Source organism: Abramis brama (assembly GCF_963993115.1).
Source record: "Abramis brama genome assembly, chromosome: 8".
Classification (NCBI taxonomy): domain Eukaryota; kingdom Metazoa; phylum Chordata; class Actinopteri; order Cypriniformes; family Leuciscidae; genus Abramis; species Abramis brama.
Genome location: NC_139970.1, coordinates 42,525,955 through 42,539,911, shown reverse-complemented (window position 1 = coordinate 42,539,911; position 13,957 = coordinate 42,525,955). Strand labels below are relative to the sequence as shown.

At 38.6% G+C, this 13,957-nt stretch overlaps 2 protein-coding genes across 2 annotated transcripts in view; one reads left to right on the top strand and one right to left on the bottom strand.

The window, feature by feature from the left end:
• Nucleotides 1-856: 856 nt before the first annotated feature.
• nmi (N-myc (and STAT) interactor) lies at nucleotides 857-8,543 on the top strand. The gene is made up of 10 exons (XM_084122412.1): nucleotides 857-889; nucleotides 1,172-1,225; nucleotides 1,324-1,380; nucleotides 1,472-1,630; nucleotides 2,947-3,063; nucleotides 4,607-4,772; nucleotides 5,591-5,697; nucleotides 6,775-6,961; nucleotides 7,643-7,746; nucleotides 7,855-8,543. The coding sequence occupies exons 2-10, from the start codon at nucleotides 1,190-1,192 to the stop codon at nucleotides 8,056-8,058; spliced, it is 1,137 nt and encodes a 378-aa protein (XP_083978538.1). The 5' UTR covers nucleotides 857-889; nucleotides 1,172-1,189; the 3' UTR covers nucleotides 8,059-8,543.
• A 3,426-nt stretch (nucleotides 8,544-11,969) lies between these two features.
• The window catches only part of gpr39 (G protein-coupled receptor 39), a 3,595-nt gene continuing 1,607 nt past the window's right edge, over nucleotides 11,970-13,957 (bottom strand). Inside the window, exon 2 of the mRNA XM_084123001.1 lies at nucleotides 11,970-12,861. Within this exon, the coding sequence (XP_083979127.1) occupies nucleotides 12,383-12,861 (479 nt within the window). The 3' untranslated portion in view covers nucleotides 11,970-12,382. The remainder of the gene's footprint in view (nucleotides 12,862-13,957) is intronic.

Below are 13,957 nucleotides of genomic sequence, written 5' to 3'. Positions count from 1 at the left end.
CAATTGTAATAAAAGATAGGATCATAAGATGCTATTTTGGGTTTTTACCACTTAATGAAGTTTTGTTTTGTAAATCGTGAGACATGATTTTTACCACTTTGCTTTGTAGAAATAATTTATTTAAAACGAATTTCGTTTTGTACAAAGTGTATCTTAATTTTAATAAATGTTTCATCAACCAATTGCATGTAGGCCTATTTATAAAATAAAAAGGAAATAGGCAATATAATAACCGATGAGTTATGTCATTTGACTCACGTCATAACCGTCACACCAATTCTGAAACCGGCACACGCACACCCCATATATATATATATATATATATAGGCCTATATTGTTTGTGCAATGATCTGTTTAGAACCCCGAAAGAAAAAAAAGAAAAAAAAAAGAATATGGGTGAACGGATGGATAAGCACACGCGGGCAGCAGGGATTGTCTGTCAGATAGAGATTTGGAAGTGAGTAAAACATTATAATGAAAAAGCAGTTGCCTGTTGTGGTTTGGCAACGATGGTTACAAATACAAAGGGCTTTTGTAATATCATAACAAGATGATCATTGGTTGTTGCTCGTCGCGACACGTGACACCACAGGCTATCGAGTCGGCCGACAATTCCAGATATTTGGCATGCTAGATATTTTTCTGGCGTCGGCGACGCGTCGGCGATGTGTCAGCGAGGGGTTTTGATGCGTCGTTAAGTATTTCACACTCAAAGATTGGCGAGCGCGGATCACCCGCAGATTTGCACGCGATTACAGCCTGACCTGTCGGCGAGCTCGTTAACTTGCAAATCGGGCTTAAATCGGGCTTAAAATCATGTAGTGTGAACTAGGCATTATGTGACTTCTGATCAATACGTGAGGCAAGTTCGAGATCAGGAAGTTGGGAGGTAAATAATAACCGGCGAATAATATTTACTGAATGTAAATCTGATCATTAAGTCACTGGACAAGTTTTTGGTGGTTTGATTCGTCTTTTTACCTCAGAGACTTTCGATTTGCGCTCACGTGACTTCTGATACGAGACAAGCCAAGTTCGGGATCAGGAAGTTGGAAGGTAAATAATATGTGGTGAATATGAATTATGAATATGAATAATATTTAGTCATTGGACAAGCATTTGGTGGTTTGATTCGTCTCTTCTGTCTTTCTTCTTCTTCTTTTTCCCTCAGATAACGTTACTTTCGATTATGTCTGACAACGCTGGAGACCAAGTAAACGGCGAGGTAAACATTCGTTTCACACACTTTTTAGGTGAATCCAGTTTAACATTTTATAATGCTTTGGTGAAAAACTTGTCAAAAATCGTGTTTAAAACGTACAGCTTCGCAGCCTGGACGACGAGATGATCGCTGCTGAGGCGGAGCTACAGAAATACAAGGTAAAAAACACAAACACAGAAACTAGGCCTATGAACAATTGATCATAAATGATCTATTTCTAACATTTGAGTTATTAATGATTCCACACAGAATCTCATTGAGTCTGCTGATAATGAAAGATCCAGATTGCTGCTGGAAAAAGCTGAAGCTGACAACTTAAAGAGAAAAGCCGAGGCAGAACTTAAGGCATTCATGGATTCTGAAGAAAATCTATCTAACCAACATAACAGAGATTTGCAAGAAGTACAGGTGAATTTCGAGGCTAACCAATAACATGGAGCTTTCTCAGGACTTGGGGTAACATGGGGGAAGATGCCTTCCTCAAGAACAATGTGGATTTCCTTTTAAACAGCAACATATTTAGATATAAGTTTAGCATGTGCTTATAAGTTTAGCATTTAGATGATGATGCATCAGACATATGAGTTATTAAAGGAAATAAAGGGAAATAGAAACATTTGCTAATTTAGCCTAGTTGTTATAGCACAAAATGTCAAATATTAAAAGAGGCAAGCCTGCCCCTACTGGATAACATTTTACACAATGTATAAATTACTTTTGATATAATTCTTCTCATTAATATTAATATTTATATATTATTAAAGTGTCATTAATGTAAAAATCAGCTATTCTATTTAAAGTTTTATTTTGACAATTTAGTTGAACAATTGAATAACCGATGACAGACAAAGCAGAATACCAGTAAAAGAGATCTAAAAAAGGTAAAATTATATGACTTATATACAGGCGTATGAATATTTACATATTTAATTGCATATATTTTAATCGAAGACATGTCATATTAAAAACACTGTGAGATCTAATTAAATGATTTCACTCAATTAACCTATAGGTTTTAATGAAATATGTAAATGAAGATGTCTGAAATGTACATCTTATTCATAGAAATGCTGAATAATAACACCATTAATTACAATAAGATTTTTTTTTTTACAATAAGAAAAATGATTAACACTAGGAACCAGCTGTTGCCTTCTGAGCCATTTCTGGATGACCCATCTTACCCCAAAGGCCTAATTTTATCTCTTTACTTCAGAATTAAAACTATAACTTTTACTCCACAGATCTATAAACATTAATATGTCCTCGAATCTCTACTTGCCAAGGTTCTCTCAAACAAACGTTCTTCCAGTAACATTAACAGAACGTTCGTTCAGAGTTATCTGGCCTTTAAAAATGTTATTTAAATGTTAGCACAAAAACATTATTTAATTATACATAATTTATGGAACCTTCTTTTATATTCTTAAATGTCTTAGTTGGACATTCGTCTAACGTTTTTTAAATGTAACTTGTTTCAGAATGTTTAGAGAACGTTTTAAAGTAACATTCCCATGATGTGTGCAAAATTCTAAAATGAAATGTTCCTTTAATATTCGTATAACCAACAATAAACATTTTTAGAACTGGATGTTTTTATTGTTCAGGGATCATTCAGAAATGAAGCTTTCATAGCTTTAAAGGGAACATGTGATTGTTAGCTGGGTGACCACTCTAACTGAAAGCAGCTGATGAGTATTTGTGTTTATCCTTCATCATTTCAGGATGAGATGAAGAGTCTTGATCAGATCAATCAGGATCTGAAGAGAGAACTTGATGATTTACGAAAGAAGCTTCAACTCAAGAGGGACGAAAGTGACTCTCTGCAACGCAAATTCAAGGTTGACCTGTGTTTTATTATTACAATGTGCACATTTATTTTTACTGTTGCCCTAGATGGGATTATTTGTTAATTAATTAACATTTTGATAATTTAAAGAACCCTTTTCCACTATAAAGAACTCTAGTTGTTTCATGGATGTTAAAGGTTCTTCATGGAACCATCAATGCCAATAAAGAACCTTTATTTTTTTAAGTGTAGTGATAAATGCCATGTCACATCTTTCTTTAATACATTTTTTGTAGCTTAAAGGGGTGGTTGATTATGATTTCACTTTTCTAACTTTAGTTAGTTCTGCAAAGTTACGACACTCAAAGTTCAAAGCAAAGGGAGATATTTGCTTTTAAAGAAATCTATTTTTAAGGACTACAACAAACGGCTGGTAGGGACTACTTGACATTCCTCCAGGGTTAGTGACATCACTAACCCTCAAATTTACATAAACCCCGCCCCCTGAACACGATTTATAGATTATCAAGACAGAATATGCTAATCAATGACTAGAAGATAACTACACATAAGCTACATAAATTCATCAACTAACCATTCAGAAATGTCCTGTTGCTTCTACCGTATTTTCTGGCCTATAAGTCGCTCCGGAGTATAAGTCGCATCAGTCAAAAAATGCGTCATGAAGAGGAAAAAAACATATATAAGTCGCACTGGAGTATAAATCGCATTTATTTAGACATTTATTTCACAAAATCCAAGACCAAGAACAGACATTTAATCTGGAAAGGCAAGTTATTCAACTACACAGTAGCACACAGAACAACAGGCTGAGTAGGTGTCCGGTATGTTAACGCAACACATTAACAGTTATTCAGCTACACAATAGCATAAAGAACATATACCTGGGAGGCTGAATAGGCTAAATTAACATAAGCCAGTGAGTCCAACAAGCAAGTTACCAGTAAACAAGTTCAACAAGCTCCCGCGATCTCATTCCACATCACTGAATCCATTGAATTTTCTTCATATGGTGTCGCTTCTGAATAAATGTTTTCTCTTGGTTCATCTCAGTCTGAATTAATTTTGATATATAAGTCGCACCTGAATATAAGTCGCAGGACCAGCCAAACTATGAAAAAAAGTGTGACTTATAGTCCGGAAAATACGGTACATGTTGTTCTTCTTGAGTCTCTCCATCATTTTCTGACTCCGGTTTGAACATAAAAGGCTAAAAGTTTTTGACATTTTCAGTGCATGTCTATGAATGCAAGCTGTTGAAGCTCCGCCCCCTGTGCCGGGAGCAGCAGCTCATTTGCATTTAAAGGAACAGACACAAAACGGTGCGTTTCTGCTCACCCTCAAAAAGTGACAACTTTAACATGCTATATAAAAATATCTGTGGGGTATTTTGAGCTAAAACTTCACATACACACTCATCAAAGATCGGACATCAAAGACTTATTTTACATCGTGTGAAAAGGGCATTATACCACCCCTTTAAGAGTGCTCAACTCATATATGGCCTTTTCCCAAAATCTAAGGTGATTTATATGAATAACTGACCAATAACTCTTCATTCTCTCTGAATGCAGATACAAGCCAAAATCCCGGTGAAAACAGTGAAGTTTACTCGTGGTCTTGAGATGGAAGAGGGAGACGAGAGAGAGGATGTCGTGGCGTCTGTGTTCACGGTCACACAAAGACCATCGTTTCGCCTGAAGGGCGGCCAGGCTCTCATCACGTTTGAGGAGGAGAAGGGTATGGAAAAGATAAAAAAATGTCATTATCTGTACATTTTTTCTGATTTTATTTGCATTGATCCATTCATGTAAGAGTTGCAACAGAGAGATCCTGGTGTCGTGGGTTCTGCTGGATGTTTATTCATCCTGTCTTTTACCAGGATGGTCCCATTAAAATATAAAATCTCTTCTTCCAGGGAGTCCTGGTCAAGATGGCGACATAAAGTTTCACATAAAAACACAATTTAAACAACAAATACAATACAAATATATCAAAGATTAATGCAAACTGCAACATGATTCCTTCAGTGCAGACTGTAATAGATGTTTTGGAGCATTAATAGTGGGAATTGATTCAGTAACAATGCATTGCATATCATTCCATAACCAATGTGCATAAAAAGAAAATTTTATACACTAGGAACATTCAGATGAATACCAGTGGTTGGTCTAGTAGTGATATATTTGTTAGTGAGATAGGGATGCAAGTAGGAAGTTTTCCTAACATTGCTACTTGATTTTCCTGTGCGATTTTTTGTTTTTCTATGTTTGTTTTTTTCTCGCATAGTAAATTAAAATCTGTAGCTGTAATTTGCCTTTTTGCCAAATCATTTTGTCAGATAAATACATTAACCAAGTTTAGTGTTTTGTTCTTCCCTCGTATAAATAATATTTAAATATTTAAATATTTAATATTTAAAAAAAATTAAATATTTTCCTCATATTTTGATGGTTTAACTGAACTTGTAAGTCATTAAAAACAAATATAACTTTTGCCACTACTGTATATATGTTTCTCATAATGTGGACACACTGCCTCTGCTTTGTGTGTTTCAGTGGCAGAGCAGATCCTCAGACTGGCGAAGTGCTCGGTGACCTGTGACAAATCCAAGATGGATGTGAAGCCATACTCTTTAACTCTGGATCCTTCTGTGAAGTTTGAGGTAGAGCGATTTGAGAGGTTTTTCATTCAATTTAAGTTTAAGTTTTTGCACAAAAATTTTTCAAGTAAATTTCACACGCATATTTTTTAAGTAAATTTCACATATGGAATTAAGCAAACTCCACTTAACTAAGTTAAGTGAAAGTAACAAAGAAAATAAGTAATTTTAACTTGGCTAGCAAAAGGCTGAGCAATATTTATTAAGTTGAAGTTTCCTTTGCAATACATTTCACTCAAACAATATAACACTGAATTAAACCACACTTTTAAAGTATATGCTTTACTTAGAAACATTTAAGTAATTAATACAATAGATATTGTGCAAGACAGCATATCTACATATCAGACGTTAAGCATCATGTGAACGCAGAGACCTCAATACTTGGTAGACAATACACAATGACGGTAGCATTTGATGGATCATTTTTGTGTTTGAATGTGTCATTTTGAGTAGAAAATGAACTCCAAATGTCACAAAATGGCACGTTACTAATCCTAACAACAAAAGCAATGATACAACAGTGTAAATACAGCTGGAAAACAGTGAAAAATCAACCTCATTAATTATTCAAGGCCCAGTGCATGATGGGAACATCAGTATCAGAAAAGTTGAGTAATTTTACTTAATTTTATAACGTTGATATTTACGCTTTCATTTCATTTCGGCTGTTCATTTTTAATGTTATCCTTATCGGCCCAATAAAAAAATGTGACCGATATATTACAGCCGATAAATAATGGATTATTATGATTGGAATTGCTTCGATAAAAGGAAAATACGGTTCAGTACAACATGTGCAGTGCAAGTCTGTCATATAGGCTATAAAATTATAATAAGTGTGCTTGGGACATTGATTTTAATGATGAGACTTTAGTTTTTTTAATCAGGCTCTCAAATAAAAATTTGGATTTAGATTTATCGGCCAATATATCGGTTATCGGCACTCAAATAATAAAGAATTATCGGTTATCGGCATTGGCCAAAATGTTCATATCCGTGCATCGCTAGTATCACACATTTGTTTCAGAATAAGGTGTTCTTTGTTGACGTGAACTGCTGTTACTTCTGTCCATGCAGGTTCATATCAAGGTATCCAAGAAGACCATCAAGTTTCGCAACGCCCCGCCCACTTTACCCGAGGAGCGAATGAGAGACCGGCTGGAGCTGTCCTTCTCTAGAGTCAGTCGAGGTGGAGGTGAAGTGGAGAAACTGGAGTACAACAAGAGTAACGGCACAGGCCGTGTAACTTTCGTCAACACTGGAGGTGTGTCTTTATCCTCACATGATGTTGTTTTGATCTTCTATATTGTTATTGTGTGTTTTGTGAAAGTTTTTGTTCATTATAGAAGTTGTGTTAGGAATGCCGTACTATACACCACACACTACACACTTATACAGTGCTCTATGTAATAGGGGTTGAATTACCTCTGAATGTTTTTAATTGGACATTTATGTGATTAAAGTCGAGTCGAATAGTCGCAGATTACGTAAATAATGAACAAGTAAGCCTGAACCTCGAGCTGAGAGTGAACGCGGGTTGTCTTGTGCACAGCACATATGACACAGATTATTTTTATAAGTTCTTTTGTCTTTGGCTCGTTATATTTCTCACAGATTTCGTCTCGTTCTAAATGAGATACAGATAAAGTAGCACAGTACAGAATACATTTATATGAATACATTAGTGAGAGAGCGATTGCGTGAGACTATTTATGCTGCAAAATGGCAAAAGGATGCAAATTGGGAAGCACATACCCAGCTATCGAAAATATGCTCTAAGAATGTTTTGCTAACATTCCTCATAATTCAGCCACTGTAGGTTTTTCAGATGCTTCCTCTGATTGAGTCTGTTGTGTTTGTGGATGGGTGTTTCAGCTCAGTTATGAAGTTTAATATCTGTCAGGTTCATAGTTTTTCATGACGGCCTTTCTGGTTTCACTTTCAGTTGCGGAGAATTTGGCTCTCAGAGGAAAGTTCTGTGTCGACACCGGCAGCGATGTGGTGGTTGACGTGTTTCCTCTGTATGACTACCAGCTCAAGAAATTTCAAGTATGTTTTCAACAACTCACATTCGTCTTCATTTTCCACATCAGAAACAGGTGTTCAGTGAGGAAGAGCATGCATTTGATTTATGGTGTTTGCTGTGTCACATTGCAGACGTACTCGGGTGCCCCGAATCGCACCGTGCTTCTGGGGGGAATTCAGGAGCTGATGGATGAAGAAGATCTTCAGGACCATCTAGAAATCCACTTCCAGAAGCCCAGCAACTATGGAGGAGAGGTTGAGAACATAAAATATGTTCCTGATGGAAAGGAGCTGACGGCTTTCTTCTGTGAGGACGGCATTGAGAAGGCCAGCTGAGGGCCAAATGTTGTTTTCAGTACACTGCAAAAATAATGCTTTTCCTCTGTATTTTCTAACAAGAGCAAATAACTGCCAATGTTGTCAGAAAAATAAACTTAATTCAAAGGGAAAACAAGATTATTTTTCTGATGTTTATTATTAAGAATGTTTCGATATTTATACTGGAAAACAAGACAGAAATACTTTTTTTTTTTTGCAGTGTTTGCACCAACAATCAGGTTTTATTTTGAATCAGTGAAGAGAAGCATTACTTATTATTTACATGTTATTAAGTTTGTGGGATTCAGATTGTACTGATTATATCAATAATATCTCCTCACTGTCTTCTTTAAAATAACATTATGACAAAACTAAGTTTCCTTAAATACAATTATGACTGGAACAGGAGTTTATTAAGTAGGTTATGTGTCAAATAAATTACACCATGCATTGTAAGAGCATTGTATTTTAACTATATTAAAATAAAGTTTATTCAGAAGTTATCTACATGGGCTGCAGCATTAATGATTAACCACTAGATGTTTTGATGATTTGGAATGATCAAACAATGAAGGCATCCATATGAAAATGAGCCATATTTAAAGCCTATAATAATTTTTATGGTCTTTAATCACTTTGCAGCTATCTTTGGTAAGAGAATTGAACAGATTGATAGCTGTAAACAAAACATAAGCTTATCTAGTATTCTTTTTAGTCCATTTTTACGTCATTATTATTAGTTTTTGCATTTTTAAAATGTCTAGTTATTTTATTTTAGTACTTCAACTTAAATGAAAATAAGAAATGTTGTCTTGGCAGCTAGCTGAAATAAAATAAGTTTTTTGTATTTTATTTTATGTAATTGTTTATATATATATATATATTTCAGTTCCCTATCAGTCGGTCACTCTTGACGTACGTCGGACCGACTGAACGGAATTATTTTCCAGAGGCTCCTGGGGCATATGGCAGCGTTAACACCGCTCGGGATGCTCCATATGAGAGTGGCGACTCCACCCCCAGGCGGTTCAGCTGATCTGGAGAGAGTTCGGAGAGGCTCATGTAGACCTGTTTGCCTCTCCAGAGACCTCCCACTGCCAGCTGTTTTACTCCCTGACCGAGGGAACACTCGGCACGGATTCACTGGCACACAGCTGGCCCCGGGGCCTACGCAAATATGCGTTTCCCCAGTGAGCCTACTTGCACAAACCCTGTGCAAAGTCAGGGAGGACGAGGAGCAGGTCCTGTTGGTGGCTCCCTATTGGCCCATCCGGACCTGGTTCCTGGAAGTCATGCTCCTCGTGACAGCCCTTCTTTCTCAGAGACGGGGCACCCTATGGCACCCGCGTCCGGACCTCTGGAAACTCCATGTCTGGTCCCTGGACGGGACGCGGAGGTTCTAGGTGACTTACCTCCAGAGGTCCTCAACACCATCGCTTCAGCGCGAGCGCCGTCTACGAGACGTGCTTACACCTTGAAGTGTAACCTGTTTGTCGAGTGGTGTTCCTCTCACTGAGAGGACCCCGAAGATGTTCAATAGGGTCCGTGCTTTCCTTCCTGCAGCATGGGTTGGAGCGAAGGTTGTCTCCCTCCACCCTCAAAGTACATGCTGCCGCTATTTCAGTGTGTCACGACCACATAGATGGCAAATCAGTGTGGAAGCACGACCTGGTTGTCAGGTTCCTTAGGGGGGGGCGAGACGGTTAAATCCTCCTCGATCCCCGTCCATACCCTCTTGGGACCTTTCCCTGGTGTTCGAGCACTTCAGGATGCTCCCTTTAAGCCTCTGCAGTCCGGAGACTTAAAGCTTCTGTCCATGAAGACTTTGCTGCTGGTTGCACTGGCCTCTATCAAGAGGGTCGGGGACCTGCAGGCATTTTCAGTCGACGAATCATGCCTAGAGTTCGGGCCTTGCTATGTGCCCAAGCTTCCTACCACTCTCTTCAGGGACCAGGTGGTGAACCTGCAAGCGCCTTGGCTTACCAAGCACAAGGTGTACCCTGCCCGCTCAGGTTGCATGCTCACTCCACGAGAGGCGTTGCATCCTCCTGGGCGCTGGCATGTGGCGCCTCAATAACAGATATCTGTAGAGCTGCGGGCTGGGCGACACCTAACACGTTCTCTAGGTTTTATAGCCTACATGTGGAGCCGGTCTCCTCACCCTAAACGGGTAGAAGCACTGAGAGGCCCGGCTCTGTCGGCTTGCTACGCCCTACCGAGCACTTATATTGCTCCAGAGTGAAAACCTGTTGAGTCCTCCACCACCCTCGGAGCCGGACGTGGCGGCGCGTCCGGCATCAGGCCTTTATCCGTTGAATCCCTGAGAACCGGGTCTAGGCTGGGTGCCATATGTGCGACCCTGCGGGGATCCCATACGTGTATTCTTCCACGGCTGCTCCTAAACGGAAGCCCGTGTCTTTCCCTTGGGCTAAGTCTTCTATATTTGTATGCAGTACAACCTACGGGTTAGTCCATATGTATATCTCCACATAACTCATTCGGGGAAGAATGTGGCTTCCGCAGCGTTCCCTTTCCTAACGGAAAGGACACGCTTTCCCAATGTTATCAAATAGTCTCACTGTATGGGTTGCCTTGAAACAAAATTTAAAGAAGAAAGACTGAAATAGTATTTTCTTGTTAAAAAAAAAAAACAACTACAAAAAACAATTGTCATACTCCAATAATCTTTATTTACAACTCTGAAAAATCATTTTTGGATTGGATAGATGGATAGTCAGTCCACTTTAGACATTCTACTAACTATAAGTACCTTTGCAACTACATGTCAACTAACTTTCATTAGAGTATTAGTAGAGTGTTAGGTTAGGGTCAGGGTTATTAGAATAAGTTGACGTACTTGTTAGTAGAATGTCTTAATTGGACTTTATAATTAAATTGATACTATATATAATTGTATCAGTCAAACTGAGATTCCCTGTTAACTTCAAAGGTTTAAAAGAGTGGTTTGGCTGCTAGTTAACATGGGTCAGTTAGACTCTGTTGGTAAACTGCATCTTTCTCTACTGAAAGTCATTCAGAAATAGCCATATATTCTGACAAAATACTTTTTCATTCACTAATATTTCTTATTGTATTATGAGTGACTGATTCAGCCACAGCTCAGCATAGTCACTAGTGAAGGTTTGAGATGAATGGGAATGAAAACACTTATAGAGATGTCTTGACTTTGTTTAAAAAAAATAATAATAATAAGTGTTTCCTGAAACATTTTTAAACAGGTTTTATGTGGCCTCTATTGTAATTCTGACCTTTTCCAGGTTTCATTATGGTAACAGTTTCTTGGTCCCTCACTCTCTTTTCACATTTGACCCATTTACTGCTTCATGTCCTGAATTGTGTTTGAAGTCTGCAAACTCTAAAGCGTCTGGTCTGCTGTGATCTGCAGTGGTCTATAATGGTCTACAGTGGTCTACAGTTTTCTACAGTGGTCTATAGTGATATACAGTGGTATATAATGGTCTATAGTGATCTACAGTGGTATATAATGGTCTATAGTGATCTACAGTGGTCTACAGTTCTCTACAGTGATCTACAGTGGTCTATAGTGATATACAGTGGTCTACAGTTTTCTACAGTGGTCTACAGTGGTCTATAGTGATCTACAGTGGTCTACAGTTTTCTACAGTGATCTACAGTGGTCTACAGTGGTCTATAGTGATATACAGTGGTCTATAGTGATCTACAATGGTCTACAGTTTTCTACAGTGATCTACAGTGGTCTACAGTGGTCTATAGTGATATACAGTGGTCTACAGTGGTCTACAGTGGTCTATAGTGATATACAGTGGTCTACAGTTTTCTACAGTAGTCTATAGTGATCTATAGTGATCTATAGTGGTCTATAGTGATCTATAGTGATCTATAGTGATCTACAGTGGTCTATAGTGATCTATAGTGATCTACAGTGGTCTATAGTGATCTATAGTGATCTACAGTGATCTACAGTGGTCTACAGTGATCTATAGTGATATACAGTGGTCTACAGTGGTCTACAGTGGTCTATAGTGATCTATAGTGATCTATAGTGATCTACAGTGGTCTATAGTGATCTATAGTGATCTACAGTGGTCTATAGTGATCTATAGTGATCTATAGTGGTCTATAGTGATCTATAGTGGTCTATAGTGATCTACAGTGGTCTATAGTGATCTATAGTGATCTACAGTGGTCTATAATGGTCTATAGTGATCTACAGTGGTCTATAGTGATCTACAGTGGTCTATAATGGTCTATAGTGATCTACAGTGGTCTATGTTTTAAAGCAATCTCCAGCAGTCTTTAGTGGTCAGCGGTCTTCAGTTGTACACAGTTAGTTTGTTCATCAGTCAGTGTTAGGTGGTGTGGTGGCTTGATTTCTCTCGTCCTCCTGTGGTTCAGAGGTGGCCGGTTGTCGGTCTGTGGGGATCGGAGCACTTTGTCTCTCTTCTGAAGATGGAGGCGTCGATCTGTCGCTGGTGACTGTCCGTATGCGGTTTAGCGATCGTCTCAGCAGGGGGCGTACGGTGTTTCTGGAGCTCTTTGAGGCTTGACTGTTTTCCAGTGTTCTTCTGTTGACGTGCTCGAGAGACAAACGGCACAGGAGTGTCTGCCAAAACGCAGAGCGAAACTGGCGTGAGGAGAGGTTATACAGCAGCGGATTCAACACTGAGCTCAGATAGAAGAAGCTGTCGGCCACCAGGTGCAGCTTCACGTAGTTTCTCAGGTAGCTCGCGGTCCACGATGACTTGGGCAACGCTGCTGTCATCAGCCTGCGGATCTGGTTTGGCATCCAGCACACGAACAGAGCGCAGACGATCAGCACTAACAGATGCGTACACACACACAGACAGACATGGAGGAGAGGAAACAGAATAATGTGTGAGAAGAGAATCAACATGTCAGGATCCACTAGGGAGGTACAAAACAGATGTAGAATTACAAATAAAGTGTAGGCAAGGTTCCCTTGAGTTTGCAAAGATCTTTACTCGAGGAATATTTTTACTGTGTTTTTCAGTCCTACTCCAGAGCACTCGAAAATGTCTAATAATCACTCATTTTGTTAGGAAATAGCTATTAGGGCCTGATTTAAATGAAGAGCCCATTTGGAGTGAAAGAGCCGTTCTTATTGCTGAACTGCCTCACTAAAATGAGTCTGAATTCCTGTCACTATTACCAAGTATCTCCGTGGACTTGATTGACAAGAGAGAATGTGCTCAGTGGATGTTTGTGTAAGGTTAGGTCAGGTTAAAGGTAAAGGTTTTTTTTTTTTTGTTTGTTTTTTGTCTTGTAAATTTGACACTATCAGATGAGAACAACCTTTTTTGAACTGAGCTGAATAATGACACGTCTTTTTAGAGCTGCTTTACAGCTGGATTTGTATTTGCCTCATATCTGATGAAGTTTCCCAAGCAATAGCTATTAACCTAGACTTTCACCGTCTACAGACCCGATATAATCGAGTAACCCACTTCTAGCCAAAATAACCTTGAATTTGTTTGCATGTCGTTATTGCCAAAATAACTTGCGAGATGTATGATATTCCATTATGTAAGTGAAGTCAACAGTGATTACAAGGTGTTCATGTTACAACATGTTCTACGTGTAGCCTGTGCGTCTATTCTTGGGATATGGTTAGACGTATGTTACATTTTCACTGAAATCCCAAATTTTGCCTTGTTTTAGCCTAGACGTCAGGGCTGTGTTTGGACAGCTATTATACGTCTTTTAAACGCAAAATTGCTTGCTGGGTTGCATAATTGATTCTGTTATTTTCCTGTTTATTACTGTGAAGCTGCTTTGAAACATGCTGTACTGTAGAAAGTGCTGTAGAAATAAAGCTTGCTTGACTTGTCTTATTGGCCGAGACCTGAGAGGAGACAAACAAGTAATGTATTAAAGGGGTGGTTGAATATGATTT